Here is a 20,253-nt window from a genome sequence, read left to right as displayed (position 1 = left end):
TTAAATTCTTAGAAGTGAAACTGTTGATTGAAAGAATATACATAATTTCAGTGCCTTTAATATAGATTTCCAACATGTACTCAAGAATGATATGTATCAATTTGTGCTCCAACCATCATGTTGGTGATTGAGTGGACATCTGTCACATGAAGTTGCCAGAAATGTGAAACACCAACTGAAGGCACTGTAACCTTGGGTAATAGCTGTAATAGGCAATTCCCTATCCCACATTTAAACAGGTGTGAGGATTGCTGTGAAATAAGATCACAGTTGAGCCACTGAAAGTAAATTATAAAAGTTCAAGTTCCAGACCCTTTTCCACTGTTTTCCCAACAGTAAAGTATAAAAAGAAAGAGGAGAGAGATTTCTAGGGAAATAGATTTGAAAGAAAGTATTAGTGGAGTGTCGGAATCCGTATTTTGCTCTGAATACTTCTCTCTGAATATTTCTCTATGAGTGGTAACTCATGAAGTTGGAGAGATCTGTGAGCTGGGCAAGCTCACATCTCATTCCCTGGTGGGATTCTGCCTGAAGAGTAAGACCAAATAACTTTCCTAATGCTAATAGAGTATGAGCAAATAATCACACAGACATGGGGGGCTGACATACCAAGTTGGAGAGTTTAATCTTGCTCCCCTCACACCTACATCCCCTGATTCCTGAGAGTTGAGGCTGGTGTGGCAGGGGTTCCTAAGTTTCCCCTGAGCCCAGATCGGGTAAAAAGAGGAGTATATGGGCTCTGGTGGCCAAGTGTGGATGACAGAAGCAGGGGATGACGGGAGAACAGGAGTGGATAGATGGGCACATTTAGACCACACCACATACCACATCAGAGAGTCACCCCAGGACATTAATAGCTGTGCTAAATGAAAACCAGGCCCAATCAAGAGCAAGGATATTGTTGTTCCTATCCTTCCTTCTTTCCCTCTTTGCAGACATATCACCTCATTTTCAGGTGAACTTGGGGAGAGGAAACTTTGAGCTCATGTTAAGTTCTGGCAACAAGTAAACCTTGCATTTGGTTGAATATTTATATAATAAGTCTGCTTAACATGGGAAATAACTAAACATTAAATGCAAGGCCTTAAATGTTATAAACTAAGCATTAGTGCTTATCATGAAGGTGTCAAAGTCAGATAAGCTTGGGATTGTACCTCCTCTGGAAGCTCCCATTCTAGAAAGTTTTGGCATAGAAAATCAGCTTCAGGAAAAACTCTCTGGCCTTCTTCCCTTCAATGGACTTTCCTTCCTTTGAGTATAAGGGAAGGAGCCGAGAAGATACACAGGCAAATCTTAGACATGTCCCTATACAGGTCAGCAGGGAGCTTCATCAGCATTTGGTACAAAATCTTCATAGGAATGAAGAAAGTCATTTCTTTTGCCTTGTTCAAGAGATTTTATAGAAAATGGCTATAAAAGAATAGGATTTAGATATGAGATGCTTAGTCCTGGTGATCTCTCTAAATATCTCTAACCCAGGACCTACACACCAACCTTATTAAGAAAAAGACAACAAGAGTGAATGGGAACAATTTCAGTAAGCCTGAGCTCCAGACCTGAGCTCCACTAAACACCCAGAACTACTCTCCATGGCTTTGGTATTAAAAAGGCATTTAGAAAAGACAGCACCTCTACTCCTAATAAGATATTAGGGCTCTGGGATTTTCTTCTACTTCAAAGAAAAAAAAATTTTAACTTCATTTACACCTGTTTCCCTAAATTATTTCTTTCTATTTATATCATGTGTGTAATATTTAGTAGAACCACATTGAGGAAATCAAAGGAAAAATAATAGTAATGTAACTTCATTTTATTTAGTTAAATAAAGTAGGATGTTCATTGAATGGTTTTTACATTTTCTGTGTTTACAATTTACTTATATAAATGAGACCTATAATTATATATCTAACACAATTCAATGAAAATACAGCCTCTTCTTAATAAAATGTCCCCACTGTATAACATGTTATAGCTCATGTTTATCTTTTGTGTGCATGATTTCACTTCATTCACAAAGACTCTGTGCAGTGGCTGGCCAGTTACAGACACTCAAGTAGCTTTGGTTTAGAAAGGTTAAATGAATTCTGAGGTCTGGCAATGTGTAACTGAACAAACTGGCCTAAAATTCAAGCCATTAAACATACTTAAAACATTTTGACTTCATTTAATCCAGCCCTTTTATTTCACAGATGAGACAATCCATGCTCAGAGGGGTGAGATGATATCACTCAGCAGAGGGAGAGAGACAAGACCAATTCCATGTTCCCTGACTTAAAGCCCATGCCCTGAGATTTGAGCCATGCTTTTCCTACACATGACCAAATCAAATGATGTAGGTAAATCAGAAACCCAGTACAAAGATAAAGGTCAGTGGCTATCATGGGGAGTCAAAAGAACAGATATAGAGCAGCTTTAATTAGAAAACTTGTGAACTGCTTTTGTTTTAAATTCCCAAGTGTTAGTTTCCCTTGCAGAAAGACTACGAGGGAAAGGTTATTACTTTAAGCAGTTATTAGTATTTAGTGAAGATTACTTTTTAAGGTGCCTACTTTACATACATCATAATGGTAAAAATTGAAGATGAAGTATTTTTAATGCCATTGTATGCTTTTCATGACAATTATATTAATCTTCAAACTCAGTGATGTAGCTGGAGCACGTGCTTTCTCCAATTTCACTAGATAGCAAAAAATACACAGTCTACTGGCCAAAAACTGGGCCCTTCAGACAAAGCTGTATGTACATACTCAGAAAACTCCTGTGGCATAAATTAGCACAGTGTATATTTAAAGGACAATTCTCCACTTTTTTGAGGATTTCCAACAATTAAATAGGATAAAGTGTGTATATGTATGTGAATTGGAGATAATTTGCTATTATGGCTTGTCAGACAGTTAAATTCTAGTCTTAAACTCTTAAATTCTAAAATTCATAAATTAACAGTTCACACATTATAGTTCACAATTTAAAAAGCTGCCAAATGAATTCATTCTTATGAATGGAGTTCCAAATAAATTTATTATGTTGTGTTAGTGTGAAGAACACAAAGGAAAAGTAAGGTAGTTTCTACTTCTAACCAGGAAGATAAAATATATATTCTTTTAAAAAAACTGTTTTATTCATTCAATTATTTATTTATTCAAAACACATAATTTCTAGCTCAGTGTTCCTTGTATTAATGTACCACCATAGCCATATTAAGAATTAATTACTACTTTGAGAATTTTCAAAATATCTGTTTAGTGATTCTAGAATCACCTGATAGAGGAATATTTAAATTGTAACTTGCCATTTGCAACAATGTGGATGGAACTAGAGTGTATCCTGCTAAGCAAAATAAGTCAGAGAAAGACAGATATGTGATTTCACTCATATGTGGAATTTAAGAAACACAATGGTTAAACATAGGGGAAGGGAAGAAAACATAAGATAGAAACAGAGAGGGAGGCAAACCATAAGAGACTTAAATACAGAGAACAAACTAAGGGTTTCTGGAGGGGCAGTAGGTGGGGGGAAGGGTTAAATGGGTGATGGGCATTAAGGAGGGCACTTTTTGGGATGAGCACTGGGTGTTATATGTAAATGATGAAACACTGGGTTCTACTCCTGAAGCCAAGACTACACTGTATGTTAACTAACTTGAATTTAAATTTTAAAAAATTGTAACTTAAGTATTTCAATGTTTTGCAAAGATTTGATAAAATTTCTTATAAAAGAATTACCTCCTATTTGAATTTACAAACTACTTATTTTCTCTTCACCAGGGAACAATTGGGTTGATGAGATATATCATTCAACTCTAGTTCCATAATTGTGTAGTTGCATGCAAAACACAATTGGCATCTCATTTACCTTATTTCTATTCCTTTGAATTCAAGTAAATATATTTTGCCCTAGATTTTTGTGTTTTTTAAAATATCTATTTTCTTTTGATAAAGCAAACACCATCAACTATCTCCCTGAAAATTGGAAAACTAAAAACCTATATTTGAAGGGGCAGAAATTCAAATTATTCTTACTTTTTAGAAACAAAAAAACTGATTATCATTGAAGTTTGGGAAATGACTACTGTATGTCATAATGAAAAAATACATCTATTACCTTTATTCCTGTCACCGAAACATATTAATATTCTTTTTCCAGGTTTTCCATTGAATTACGAGGTGGAAATACAGCTCAGATGGTAGCAGAGTTTTAAAATGAAAACACCTTAGCTTGAAATCTTTCTACATATAATAGTATCTGATTCATGAAACTATCAAAATTATCATGTTCTTTTTGCAGGTGAAGGGACATTTGCAATAGGTGTTAGCCACATGCACAGTAAAGACTGATTCATAAAAGTATGGTTATTGCTTTCACAGTGCATTCACTGAATTTTAATTCACATTAAGCATTTATGAGGGAATAAGCCAATTTCAGAAATATGGTTTAAAGCTATTTGCTGGTGTGCCTTGAAGCAGTTCTATCAGACTCTTCCTATAATACATTTTCTAACAAACACAACTACTATCACAACTGGTTCTTTGAAGACTGAAATTGGATTTGTAGCCATGTATCTATTGCGGGGTTATAATCCTTACACATTATTAACAACTGGTCCTAGGACTCAGGTGGGAGAATTTTTATGTTTCTGTCTAAACAGCTAAAATATTGTGGCTGTTATCTCTATGTGTGTGAGGTAATTTCATGGCCTGCTGACAAAAACAAAATTTAAAGTAGAATATATACTGAGAGTACAGATCTCGCTCTCATTCTTAACAACAAGCATTTTTTCCCTTATGGTGGATATGTACTTTTTACAGACACATACACAGTCTCAAAGAGCAGAGATGCTCCTTTTTCCCAGGGGTAAATATGTCAGTGCTATGCCAAGACCCCACATTTCTTGAAGGCTGGAGCCATCCGTGTGTTATCTACCTCTGTATTCCTCATGGTGCCCAACTGAGTGTCCAGCACATACAAAGTACCCATTAAATGAATGAATGCTATTGAATTTTAATGAAAACATAACCATAAGCCTATGTTCCTTACAACTTCATGTACAATTATTGTGCACCTTCCCATTCACAACCTTACAAGATTAAGTGTCATTCGGAATCATGATTAATCCTTCCTGAACCCAGTGAAATATTATTAGATATAAAGAAAGTCCAACATAACAGATGTGTTTCCAAGTGGAGAGACTTCATGTAATATTAGTGGACTTTCATATGAGCTTAAAATATTGATTTTTTTATATGCCACATTGCAAAATATTACTGATTATAGACATGTTAAAACAAAGAAATCAGATCAATTAGGTTTTTTCTTTAGTTACAACATGCTTTAAGCTAAGATTACGATATTCTGTTAATCTTGACATCTCCTGTTACCTTGTTATAAACAATACACTATTAAGATTATACCTATAATAGGTATATGCTTCTTCAAAGAAATCTGAAAGATTGACTGTCACCTTTGGCTTATTTATGAAATCAGCATAAATAAGTTAGCTGATGTCAACATCCATCATCTGATTATTTGATTAGGTCTATAATACTCAAGTGTTTAAAAATAAGTCTGCATCAAGCTAGACATCGTAGCTCTGCTAAGTCAAAGGAAAGTTAAGTAGAAGGACATTTAAATGTTATAAATTATGTCAAACCTGTTATTTTTCATTCCTGCTTTGTTTTACTCCTCCAGCACAAACTTGGTTAGCTATCTTCTTATGAATTAATGCAGGAGCACAGAGTATGCATGCTACTATCCATTTGAAATCAATATTTTCCAGATAACTAGGCTGGAGCCAGTAAAAAATTCTTAAAATCTGATCTATTTTTTTCAAAATGTTTCATACTGTTTAGGCACTTCACTCTGATTCTGAAGAAAAATAAAAACAGGTGAACTTGAATATTTCAAGTATCTGAGGCTATAGATATTTCAAGCTTATTTCCTGAATTAAACCTATTAATTTCCATGCAGATAGTTCAATGACTAAATGGCATGTGATAATGAAGCTGACTGCTGTACTATTTGTCAGGCAGTGGCTCTATAGGAGATGTAGAACTTTCACTCTCTATAAATTAAAAAATATATATTTTACAAAAGTATAGACTTCAGGGACACTGAGGATCCAGCTCTTCTAGAGTATTCCAGAAAGCAATAAATAAATGCTCATTTGTTCAGCAAGGATTTATTTAAGCAGTAACCACATGCAAAGCACTGTTGAGGGGTTGTAATGGAGTCAATGTAGTGACTAGCTGTATACTGCACACATAAATGTACTACAGAACCTCTTATTTGATTGTTTGTAATAGTCTTGGTATCAGCAGATAACTTGTTCTCAATAGAAGTAGTAAACAAATTTTGTCTATATAACTCTGTTTGAACTTAAAGATTGAGTATTTCTGCCAGTGCATTTGCAGCCTGTTTTCTACCATGCCAATCAAATAAGCTTTAGGAAATAAATTGTGTAGCTATAACCTCTTGTGTGCACACAGGTAAAAATATAGATCAGTAGATGTATTATTCTAATGTATTCAGTAGAGGAGCTAATAATATTTGATAAAGCAAATTCTTAAAATTCAAGACATCCTATTTGTCCTTTAATCTAATGTCTTATAATTAGAAATTAGATCTAAGGATAGCTTCATTCATATGAAATTCAAATTCAAAATAATACTTACATATCTGTCATTATATCTCTCTGTTAACATCAAAAGGAGATAGAGTACACCAAAGCAAACGTTCCCAAAGAAATAAATTTATCAAAAACAGGAAAAACCAAAATGAGCTACTGGAGCTCTTGATTAAAGAAAAAAAAAAAAAAAAGGAAGAGAAAACACCACAGGGAGGAAATAAAGAAAAGAAGGAAGGGTGGAAGGGAGAAGGGGAGGAAAAGAAGGAGAGAGGGAAGGAGGAAAGAAATGGGCAGGCGGGGGGGAGATTTGTTCCACTAATCAGGGAGTAATGAGCCAAATACCCTCAAAGGGCATGAGGGCTAAACATCAATATAGCCACTCCTTTTGCAGTGTTCTTGATATTCAAGAGAAGCACCAACTGCCAACAGAATGGCACAGCCAGCAGTCCACTCCAACAACCCAGTAGTCCTGCTAATCATATCCCTCTTCCCTCCAGTTTCATGAAATGAACCACCAAATCTTGTTGATATTACCTCCTACATAGTTTTCAAATTAATCCTTTCCTTTCTCTTCCCCCACTAACATCTTAGAATATGCACTCATCTCCTCTTTCCATCATAGCCCACTAACTGTCCCTGGATTCCACTCTTCCCTCCCTTTAATCTGTTTCCTGCCTGACAGGTAGAGACATCTATTCAACAGGCAAAATTATAAGCTAACATCCTTGCTTAAAAATTTTTAATAGGTTCCTTCATTCTTAGAATAAAGACCAACAGTCTCAACCCAGCCAACCAGGATGTGATCTCCACACACCTCTCCAGCTCCTTCTACCTTATTTTCTGTGGCTCCAGCTACAGTCCATAGTCCCCTCCTACCACATGAGATTTCCTCATGTTGTTACTTTTGCCTGCAATGTTTTTTCTCCAACTTCCACTTGCTTATTAATTGCCAGCCATTTTTCTAGATCTCAGTGCAAACATCACTTCTTCAGGGAAGCCTTTGTAATGTTCTCCCTTACCCCTATTGCATACTAGCTGGGATATTCTCAGCATTATGTACTCCATAGCATTTCACAGTTTAGAACTGCATACATATTGTGTGGCAATTAGATGCTTATTATTAATCTTTGTCACTAGACTGTAAGCTTAATGAGAGAAAAAACAGTGTATAGTTTTCTGACATACAGTGAGCAAGCATTATTTCTTGAGTGAAGAATGAGTATGTCGATGGAATCATTAACAAGTGGTTAAAGCTTCGATAATTTGCTTATTTCCATTTACCAGAATCATTTTGATCAGAGTTTGAATGATGAAATTACACTACTTCACAATCTCATAATGAGTAAATTGAATGATTTATCTAAACTCTCTAGCATTTTGGGGATTTCATAGATACAGCCACAACGGAAAGATTATTACCATCTTTCTTGAGTTATAATAGAAACTCAGAACACTGCTGCTAAATTGGGCTTTAACAGTTTTCTGGTATAGTTTCTCATTATTTGAGAAAGAGTTTTAGGAGATTCTCAAAAGGTCATCCAGCCTGTTGGTGATAGAGCAAGGATGAAAATCAGCTATTTAAATTCTAGTTTAATTTTTTTTTATAGAACTATACTGCAATTTCTAGGTATTATGGCTTCATTTTCATATTAAAAACTTAGAAGAACTTGTAAGTACACATAAGAGAAATATCTCCAAATGGTTAATTTTGTTATATCATTTAGATTTCTGCTTTAAAGTATGAAGATAATAGTAATATTTTTAGAAAAGTAAAAACCAAGCCCAATTTCTTAAGAAATGAAGCACTTTCATGCCTTATTTGCAATTTACACTGTAAGCCTTACGTAGGGGTGAGAAGCGGATGGTACACGTTTCCCTGTTTTTTTAATATTCTGAAGCACAGAATTTTTCCAGTTATTTCTGGTTGTCCACAAGTCAGCTATAAAAGCTCAAAGGGAAGGTAAGTGACTAGGGAAGGGACATAGTGGATGGGAAAAGCCGTACTGGTATCCAATCAATTACAATTGGCCATGTGATCTTGGACTGCTCGCTTCCCCTCTGCAGATTTCACTTTCCCCATCTGCACAGAGAATTGGTCTAAATCATGGACTCTGTCTATTTATGGGCTTCCAAGACCCCCCTAAGCCTTTCATTGTGCATATGTCTGAGAAGAGAGTCCACAGCTTCTATCAGATTTGGCAGAAGAGTCTAGGACACCAAACAGGTTAATTGCTTCTGTCCTAATACCTGCGGTCCCTCCTAACTTTTGAAAAGTACTAAAGCTACAAATATAATTATAAATTGAGACAGAAAGTAGAAATTTGCAGACTATTAGCACAAGAAATATGATTATTTGAAAAGCGTAATCCACACAAAAGAATACTACTTTCACCAGCTATACATTTCAGTGTAGGCTGAATGAAGAACTTCACTAGAAGCCCAGCCCAGATTTTCCATAACTAGCATAAGTTTCCCAGATGATATAAATACATGTGATAAATTTCAGTATGTCACAGGTTTTTAGTCCTGTGTTTCTAATATCAATGTTTTAATGATCCATCAAAGCAGGCCTGCTACATAGCATTGTATGGAGTGGAAATAACCCAGAGTAGTTTGCCAGCAAGTAAAGCTATTTTCTTATAGTTTTTCAAAACATCTATTCCAAAATCTCTTTGGTTATAACTTTCAGATAGTTGAATAGCCACAGTTGCTATACTCTCCACATAATTATTAGATACAGAAATAAAAATCACTTTGCTTGTTTACTTATTTCCTTCCTTCTTTTCCTCCTTAATAAATATTCCTAATTATCTACTATGTGTCGGGTACTGTTCCAGACACTTGTGAAATATCAGTGAACAAAATCAATATATTCCACCCTCATGGTGCTTATATTTTAGGAGGGGACAAAGAAAATAACAACAGATATTTAAAAAAAAAGTAAGTTATTCATGATTCTTAAAGGTGATACATGCTTTGGTATAAAAGGAAAAAAATAAACAGTAGGGAGACTGGGAATACCAGAGGTGAAGAGAATGACTTCAATCTCAAATAGTACAGGGTAGGCCTCACTGAGAAGGTGTCATTTAACAAGACCTGAGAAGATGAGGCCGTGAACCAAGTATACAATCTTGGGGAAGAGCCTTCTAGACAGAGAGAGGAGCCAGGGCAAGGGAGTTCTTGGTTTGTTTAAGGAGTAGCAAGGAGGCCATGGTGTCAGAGAAACAGCAAAAATGTCTGCTGCTGTGGTCTTGAAATTTATGAAATTTCATATTCCAGTTAACATCTCATTTTCTATCACTTATCTGTCATAATGAAAGTCATAGTATCTTTTGTATATTCTTACTAGCGTCTCATATTTGTCAAGAAATGCATTCAAAGTTCTGAGAATTTTAAAATCACCCCAAAAGCACAATCTCCAGTTGGTATACAATTTAAGTCTCTCCGTTCCCACAAACATGTATTTGCAAATGAACTGCTATGCGATAAGCAAATGTACCATTTAATAAGAGATGATGTCATTATAAAGAAATCAACTAAAAGATCTTCATTTTGAAAATCTGTCATTTGGGCACAAAGCATTTGTTATGTTTCAACAAAGAGAGATTGCAAGACTCATAGCTAACGTGAAAGCACCCATTCTTTCTGAAATGTCATAGTTCTTTTCATATTTATTACATTTGTTCATTTCATTAACTTTCTTCCAGAAAATGAAACAATCATGATTACTGTACAGTTTTCACGGCATTTATCTGGATTAATGCCTCCAAAAAGAATGCACACATGAAGGTAGATCTTTTTTTTTTTTTTTTTTTTAACGAGAGGAGGGTGAGTCAGTCCTCCCTCAAATAAGCATCTTATTCCTGCCTTCCATGAAAATGCATTGTGATCCCGAGACTTTGCAAATGCAACATAAAATGTATGCAACCATACCTTGCCCAACTGATCCTTTTTGCCAAAGCCAGTGGCAGCTGCGATGCTCCCTGCTCCCTCCACTGTCTTTTGTGCAACTGCTGTCACCCCTGTCACCACCGCCTCACCAACATTTGTCACTTGCTCTTTGGTCTTCTCAGCCACTGGGATAAATCCAGAACAGCAGATTAACAGTGGGACAGTGGAACAACTGGGACTTAAAATAATTTCACTTCCACTAGCTGTTAACTTCTAAAGACCTGTGTTTACACATACCATAAATAACTGAGGTGTCAGAAGAAATAAAAACTACAGAGATTTTTAAGTGAGTGTCGTTTAGACAAACATTAAATCTTTGCTAAGATATGTTGTTGTAATCCTGCAAATATTAAAATGTGCTTCAAGTGTAATGATCACAAGTTGAAAGCCTTTGAGCAATTGAGGTTTGGTTAACATTTTATTAAGGAAAGTTTACAGAAAGCAATGATTCCAGGTGCAGTTATTGTAAGATGAAGTAATTATTTATTTATTTCAATTTCAATGCCAATTCGTTAATCTCACCGAGCATGCCCATTTTCACCATACCTTCCTAGTCACACAACACATATGTGCTCATGTTACCCTCTGAAATGAACAATACAGATGACATGATACTATTTATAGAAAATCCAAAAGGCCCCACCAAAAGACTACTAGAACTGATAAATGAATTCAGTAATGTTGCAGGATACAAAATAAATCTATAGAAATCTCTTACGTTTCTATATACCAATAATGAAGCATCAGAAAGAGAAATTAAGAAAATAATCCCATTTATAATTGCGCCAGAAATAATAAGATACCTAGGAATAAACCTAACCAAAGAGGTGAAAGATCTGTACTCTGTAAACTATAAAACAATGATGAAAGAAATGGAAGACAACACAAGGAAATGGGAAGACATTTCACGCTCTTGGATTGGAAGAACAAACAATGTTAAAATGTCTATACTACCCAAAGCAGTGTGATGTGATCCCTTCAAAATACCAATGGTATTTTTCACATAAGCAGAACAAACAATTCTAAAATTTGAATAGAACCACAATGGACTCCAAATAGCTAGAGTAACCTTGAAAAAGAAAATCAAAGCTGGAGGCATCACAATTCCAGACCTCAAGTTATAAAGTTATAGAGATCAAAACAATATGATACTAGCTCAAAAATAGACAATTAGATCAATGGAACAGACTAGAAAACCTAGAAAATAGTCCACAACTATATGATCAATTAATCTTTGGCAAAGCAGGAAAGAATATCCAGTGTGAAAAAGACAATCTCTTCAGATATTGGTATTGGGAAGACTGAATGCAAAAGAATGAAACTGGACCACTTACACAAAAATAAAGTCAAAATGGATTAAAGACTCAATGTGAGACCTGAAACCATAAAAATCCTAGAACACTGGCAGTAACTTCTTTGACATTGGCCAGAGCAACTTTTTTTCTAGATATGTCTCCTGAGGCAAGGGAAACAAAAGCAAAAATAAGCCACTGGGAATATATCAAAATAAAAAAACTTCTGCACAGTGAAATAAATAATCAACAAAACTAAAAGGAAACCTATAGAAAGGGAGAAGATATTTGCAAATGACATGTCTGATAAAGGGCTAGTATCCAAAATATATAAAGAACTTATAGAACTCAACATCCAACACCCAAACAATCCAAATGAAAGATGGGCAGAAGACATGAACAGATATTTCCCCAAAGAAGAGATCTGGATGGCTGACAGACATATGAAAACATGTTCATCATCACTTACAATCAGAGAAATGCAAATCAAAAGTGCAAGGAGATAGAATCTCATACATGTCAGAATGTCTAAAATCAACAATGCAAGAAACAAGTATTGGTGAGTATATGGAGTAAAAGGAAAACTTGTGCACTCTTGGTGGGAATGCAAACTGGTGCAGGCACTGTGGAAAACAGGATGGAGTTTCCTCAAAAAGTTAAAAAAATAGAACTACCCTATGATCCAGCAATCACACTATTGCATATTTACTCAAAGAGTACAAAAACAGTAATTCAAAGAGATGCATGCACCCCAATGATTATAGCAGCATTATGGAAGCAAACTAAGCGTCCATTGACTGATGAATAGATAAAGAAGATGCAGTATATGCGATGAAATATTATTCAGACATAGAAAGGAATGAAATCTTGCCATGTGCAACAATATGGATGGAGCTAGAGAGTATAATGCTAGGCAAAATAAGTTAGTTAAAGAAAGACAAATATGTGATTTCACTCCTATGCGAAATTTAAGAAACAAAGAAAATGAGCAAAGGGAAAGAAAAGAGAGAGAGAGAGAGAGACAAATCAAGAAGCAGACTCTTAATTATAGAGAACAAACTGATGGTCACGAGAGGGGAAAGGGGTGGGCACGGGTTAAATAGGTGACAGGGATCAAGGAGTGCACTTGTCATGGTGAGCCCCAGGTGATGCACGGAATTATTGAATCACTACATTGTACACCTGAGACTAATATAACACTGTCTGTTTACTACCTGGAATTAAAATAAAACTTAAGCCAAAAAAAAATGAACAATAGAGTAAGGTATGGTTATGAAGAAATTTTAATCCTTTTATGAAACTTCAAGCGTCGAAACAGGGTTTGAAATAAAAAGATTGATTTTCAACAATTTTAATGGCAACAAAAGAACTAGGTGTTTAGTATGAAAATGAAGTTTGTTGAGCAAACTTATAATTTATTTTCATAAAACAAAATACAATATGGTGATTCAGTAGATTTTTTTTATAAGGTAAAAATTTAGAGAAGACAGTGTAAATAGTTTGGAATTAGATTTGGAAGCAAAAACTTAATCTCATATCAAAATTTCTCTAAAACCATATCTGATATAATTGCTGTTTAATCTTTGTATATTACCTCCATGCAATTCCCAAATAAAGGAAACTCCAATAAAAATGTTTGTTTCAATTAAATGAAGATTTCTATGAAAAAACAAAACACAAGATCTTCTGCTCTGTTAATAATCTCAAGGTTGATAGAGAAATAAAACAATCTCTCTTCATCTAAACCTTATAACACTTACAAAGTCTACATCTTGCATCTTTTATCTCCATTTATGTAACGTTTGCCTTCATTTTGCCTCATAAACTCTTTCTTTTCTGCTTTTCCCCCAGATTTCAAGAATTTGCGGTTTTGAGTGATACTTTTCCTCAGGCCCTCTCCCAAGCAAATAGAGACACTTTTTGGGGGGGCGGGAGGTTATGTTTTAGGCTTGTGTACATCCTCTCCAGATAAGTCCCACCCCAAGGAATTTGATGAGTTACACTGTCAGCTGTTAAGTCGGTGTGATATGCTAATCACATGATTATTGTACAGATTTCATGTCACTCACTGGAGGAAGCCAATGATTGAACAATGTGGACAAAGCAATTGGCTTTTGAAATGGCAGGTCATGGAAGTAAGGTGGTCTGTAAGGATAGATGCTTACTCTTCAGTTCTAGGCAACGTGGCAAAATTGAAATGGCCCTAGCGTCTAAAACCAGGAAGAGTCCCCAGAAGATGTTGCTTGATATTTGCTTTTTGCCACTTCTAGGGATACCGTTGATGCCTCCTAACAAATAATGGCTATTCCCAATGCAAAGTTCAATTCCAGTGTCAGTGAGAAGCTGTACTAGAGATTTCATGTTTTAAAACATTTCCAGAATGTTGATCCTTTAAAAATAGTGAATTATGGGCTTTAACTTGTCATTTTTTTCTTTTCCAAGAACATCAATAGAAAATTTTGCTTGAAAAATGAACACTTTCTTGTTACAGTATCTCAAAGACAAGAATAAATTTTGATCTTTTTATAGACTCGTATTTTTTCTGCCAACCGTGAGAGGTTATTTTTACAATATTTAGACCATGCTTTGTATATGTATACACATTAATTTACTTTTAATGCACATAAAGTTCACAGTAAAATGCACTTTGTACTTTATTATAATTCACCAGGTTTTATCATTGTAAAAATAAGTAAATTAGTTACATTACAAAATGACAGAGCATACCTGTAGCAATAATGGACACATTTTAAAAGATTTCATTGGACTTGATTTATCTAGTGGATTATCCACTGATCTTAAGCCCCAAGTCCCTCTCTTAAGAACATTGTTTCTCCATTGATATGCCAAACAAAAGATGACAAAACAAAAGGAGACACATTCAAATTAGTCATTTTTCATCTGATAAATAATATTCATTTTTAAGGGAAAAGACCTCATAACCAGGATCAAAACAGATACTTCCTCCCAACTTACTGATAGTATAATATTTTATGTTTTCCCCCAAATGTGCCAGTCTTTCCCAATTTCTTTCATATAGTTCCCTCTGGCCAGAAGCTTTGATCCTTGTCAGATATCTCCCTATTTACTCAGCAAATTCAAACTGCTGTTAAAACCCACCTCAGATGTCCAATTCCATGTTAAAAACATTTCCTCCCAACAGGTGTCCTGTTCCTCCTCCTGTGATCTCATAAAATTTTAGATATATCTCTGCTATTGAACTTTGTGCCAGAATTATTCACTTCCCATTATGTCTATCCACCTCCATCAGTCTATTTGGAGTTCATTAAAATCAGAGATCCTGTTATTTCTCTTTATATTATTTCACAGCAGACACCAATAAATTATTTCAATGCATTAAGAGAAATTTTGTGTATTCTGTAATTTATTCATTAACTTCAATCATTAGATTTAAGACAAAAATAAAATTTCAGAAAGGAAATGTGGCACCAACTTTTCAAATAGATATAGTAAAACCAAACCTTGTTATTAAACACAATTATAAAGTTAAGAATACCTAGCTTTTAACAGTACAAATTATACATTTGATGAAAATAAACTTATATCATTAAACATTTTAATATGGTAATTTAAATTATATCATGTTGAAATTGGCTGTGTTCATTATCATATAATAAACTTTTGTTTCTAAGAATCAAAACCTTCAGAAAATCTCCAATAATTGGAATTTCTTTAAACCATACTTCCATGAGAAAAAAAAAAGTAAGCTTTTATCAACATTTATTTTACTTTTATGTTTATTTATTTAGTTTGAGAGTGAGAGAGAGAGAGAAGGCAAGCAGGGGGAAGGGAAGAGAGAGAGGGGGAGAGAGAGAATCCTAAGCCAATTCCATACTACCAGCACAAAGCTAGTTGCAGGGCTGGATCTCACAAATTATGAGATCATGACCTGAGCAGAAATCAAGAGTCAAGACGCTTAAGCGACTCAGTCACGCAGGGGCCCCAATCAACATTTACTTTTTTTAAGCACCTTCAAAGATTTGTCATTCAGTAAGTCCAGATTAAACACACTCTCATATTTTTCTATAACATAATGCATTAAGTTGACCACTACAACAATAATGAACTGAGATAAAAAAAAAAAAGCTAGGGTTTAAGGTAGCGATTTTTAGATTTTATCATGAGATTATCTAACTGGGGGGATTTAGTTTTCTTGGAATTTTTGAGGTAGAAAACTCCTAGTCTAAGTAAGTTTATTGAAGCTGATATTTCTGCAAAAATAAGTAATGGGATGAATCTTGAGGAAATTTTTCCTTTCACATTAGCTTATAATGTTATATTCTATATAGTAGTTTCTCATTTCTCTGCTTTAAGACCAATTCTTCTCCTAACCATTGAGGTAATTATCTTATTTATCCTTACACTTGGAATTTGGATTTTATATTAAATAATCCTACTCATTACCTGATATGGGAGAAGGATGGTAGTATTTATTGCAGATTTATCCCAATGCATTCCTCCTGGTCAGACTACTTATGGCATTTTTGATATCTTACTATTGTCAGGGTAGCTGATTGATACAATGGCTGTAAATATTACCCACATAAAAATCATCATGGCCTTGCTGCTTAGCAGCATTTTCCACAGTGTTGTGTGGAACCTTGGTTTCATTCAATCCTAGTAACTATTGAAATAAGGTCAAATACATTTGAGAAGCCCTGGATTAAACTAAATTATGAAAACATCGTTACTATGGGTTATTTTAGATTCCTCAGTATGCTAAAGACATGATATGCAAACTTCTCAATATTATAAAATCAGGGAAACGTAAGGTGGCAGGCTAAAATGTTGCCTTATTGTACAAACTTCAGTAACACACACACACACACACACACACACACACACACACACACACACTCATTTACTTTCTGTCATTCTGGAGAATGGCACAGACTCCAAATTGGGCCACAAGCTTATCTGCTTTCTAAACTACAGGGATTCTTCAACTACCAACTGGAACACCACTAATCTAGCTATGCCCTTCAGATGGTAGTCTCCAACTGTCTGCTGTCCAGGTCATATAAAAACATGCTTAATAACATCATATTTATGGAAAGGTCCCTACAAGGCAATACAGTTCATTTACTTGCTTAGTTCTGGGCATTACATATTGATTGGATTGCCAACACAGAAAAACAAACAGCTCACTTTAATTTACCTTCTAGCAGAAACAGTTTCAAAGGGTTCTGTTTTAATTTTGCACCCTCACTTACTTATCAAAAGTATATATAAAATAGTCATATGAAATATTTTTCTCCACTATCTGTAAAAATGTTGTTCAAGATAGACCCAGTATACAGTGAGGATAAATAACACTTACATAGTACACACTACTTGCCTTCATTACTCTAGGTGTTTGTATACATTAATTCTCTTTATTCTTTTATAGATGAGGAAACTAAATCACAAAAAGGTTATGATTCCTGCAGAAAATAACACAGCTGAAAAACGATAAGCAGAAATTTGAACCATGGAAGTCTGGCTCCAGAGTTATGGGATCAACCACAACACTATACTAATAGTCCCACTTGATTTTCCCCACTTCCATTTTTAATTCAGTAATAAGAACATGGTATATTTTTATTACACTTACTGCTTTCTGATCCTATGAATTATATGAATTATATTTCACACTTTCTATTACACTTACTGCTTTCTGATCCTATGAATTATATTTCTCATTATATACCCTGTTTTACCGCATCTGCCAGACAGCCTGGAATACATACAACATGAAACTGAATCACAGCAAGTCTGTGGGCTCTTAAGATTATTAAACTTCAGTTCCCCTATCATTTTTTCTATTTCTAGCCCTATCATACTCCTCCTCCCCATCATCACCACCATAATTTTCATCATTTTGATATTAAGTTATTATAATCTTCTAATAGACCTATTCAGATTGTTGGTGAAATTATGCCAAGTAGAGATAAATACAATAAATACTTCACTGATCATTCCAAGGGTGTTTCCATAAATGCTTTCTGAATCATCAAGGAAATATTATACTGAGTATAGTTCAATGTCAGAATGTTTCAATATACTCTACAGAAAATTTTATATTAATCCTTCAAAACATGGCAATTCCTGTATGTAATTTATGTCAGCAGTTTGCCAAAATGTTATGTTGGTCAGAATATTCAAATGCTATTACTACCATAAATTAAACCTATCTGGTCAATTCAGAGTCATCATTTTTGACAATGAAATATTTTGTGTTTTATTTATTGATAATAGATATTGACCTACTGAAAATATGTAATAAAGAATTAAGGTTAAACAAAACTGATGTTCCCTTAGAATGCTTTCCTATGAACTCAGTGGTTGCTTACAATTACATTCTGAATGATTAATGCTTACTAGTTTCCATATCATTCTTGGATATGAGCCCCATGGAGCTTACCTGTTGTCACACCATGAACCACACCTTCCTTGGTTTTGGAGCCTATAAAAAAACAAATTTAAAACATATATAAGTCTCAAATTTTCCTTATATTGCTGATTAGCTAGCTTTAAATACAACTAATAAAAAAAAAATTCTCAATCTGAAGAAGCTCATATGGAAAGATATCCTTAGGGGTTAAAACAAACAAACAAAAAACTAAAACAAGGAAATCCAGTAATCACACAACAAATAGAAGAAAGCAAAGCTAGCAGGAAGTTGTCTCCCATTAAATTTTAACCCCCAATTAAGACAATTTTTTTTTAAGTTTTTATCTTAATTCCTGTTTGTTAACATATAGTGTTATATTAGTTTCAGGTGTACAATATAGTGATTCAACAATTCCATACATCGCTTGGTTCTCACTAAATGTTTACTAAGTATTTTTATGAAAATATATAAATAAGGCATTAAGTGAAATTTGGATGTATCATATTTAAACTTACATTTTGCTAAACAGTCAAGAAAAGTATCATATTTAATAAAACAATTTCAAAGTAGTTAAGAAGTTTCAATTTGAATATATTTACGGACTTCCAATAAAGATAAAACATAAAATAAACTATAGCATTGTAGTTGAGAATGTACTTTTTCCCCAGAAATAAACCCACACTGCATGGCCAATTAAACTATGAAAAAGGAGGCAAGAATATACAATGGGAAAACACAGTCTTTTCAATAAATGGTGATGAGAAAACTGGACAACTACATGCAAAAGAGTAAAACTGAACCACTTTCTTACACAATATGCAAAAATCAAGTCAAAATGGACATCAATCCTTGCAAGATATTTATGCATACGTATCCTGAAGTAGTTAACAAAAGCAAAAACAAACTATTGAGACTACACAAAAATAAAAAGCTTTTGGCACAGCAAAGGAAGCTATCAGCAAAATGAAAAGGGAACCTACAGAATGGGAGAAGATATTTCCAAATGATATATCTGATAAGGGGTTAATATCTAAAACATATAAAGAACTTATACAACTCAAGATCAAAAACAACAAATAATCCAATTTAAAAATGGATACAGGATCTGAATAGACATTTTTCCAAAGACATACCAATGGCCAACACATACATCAAAAGATGCTCAACTTCACTATCATCACGTAAGTACAAATCAAAATCACAATGAAATATCACCTCACACTGGTCAGAATGGTGAATATCAAAAAGAAAGAAATAAATGTTGGCAAAGATGTGGAGAAAAAGGAATCCTTGGGACACTGTTGGTGGGAACATTAATTGGTGTAACCACTTTGGAAAACAGTATGGAAGTTCTTCAAAAAATTAAAAATGGAAATACCATATGATTCAGTAATCAACTACTGAATATTTACCTGAAGAAAACAAAAGCATTAATTCAAAAAGACATATGCATCCCTATGTTTATTGTAGCATTATTTATAATAGCCAAGATATGAAGGCAAGCTAAGTGTGCACTGATGAATGTATAAAGAAGATATGGTGTGTGTGTGTGTGTGTGTGTGTGTGTGTGTGTGTGTGTATACTCAGTCATAAAAAAGAATGAGCTCTTGCTATTTGCAACAGTATGGATGGACAATAGAGGGTATTATGTTAAGTGAAATAAATCAGATGGAGAAAGAAAGTACCATATGATTTCAATTATATGTGGAATCTAAACAACAAAACAAACAAACAGAAATGGACTCATAAATATGGAGAACTGGTGGATGCCAGAGGGGAGATGGGTGGGAGATGGGTGAAGTAGGTAAAATGGATTAAGAAGAACAACCTCTTCTAGTTATAAAATAAATGTCACAGAGATGAAAAATACAGCATAGGGAATATACTCAATAATATTGCAGTAATATTGTATGGCAACAGATGGTTGCACTTAACTGTGGTGAGCACTGAGTAATGTATAGAGTTGTCAAATCACTATTACAACTGTGACTAAT

The 20,253-nt window shown here is 34.3% G+C and overlaps 1 protein-coding gene across 4 annotated transcripts in view; it reads right to left on the bottom strand.

Moving 5' to 3' along the window:
• The window catches only part of SNCA (synuclein alpha), a 156,752-nt gene that overhangs the window by 126,483 nt on the left and 10,016 nt on the right, over positions 1-20,253 (bottom strand). For all 4 annotated transcript variants that reach the window (XM_045472950.1, XM_045472944.1, XM_045472934.1 and 1 more), the window contains exons 3-4: positions 18,290-18,331; positions 10,556-10,698 (exon numbers count right to left, since the gene is read on the bottom strand). In XM_045472950.1, the coding sequence (XP_045328906.1) occupies positions 10,556-10,698; positions 18,290-18,331 (185 nt within the window). The remainder of the gene's footprint in view (positions 1-10,555; positions 10,699-18,289; positions 18,332-20,253) is intronic.

The sequence above is a fragment of the Leopardus geoffroyi genome, chromosome B1, assembly GCF_018350155.1.
Source record: "Leopardus geoffroyi isolate Oge1 chromosome B1, O.geoffroyi_Oge1_pat1.0, whole genome shotgun sequence".
NCBI classification, from domain to species: domain Eukaryota; kingdom Metazoa; phylum Chordata; class Mammalia; order Carnivora; family Felidae; genus Leopardus; species Leopardus geoffroyi.
This window is presented reverse-complemented; position numbering and strand designations above follow the sequence as displayed.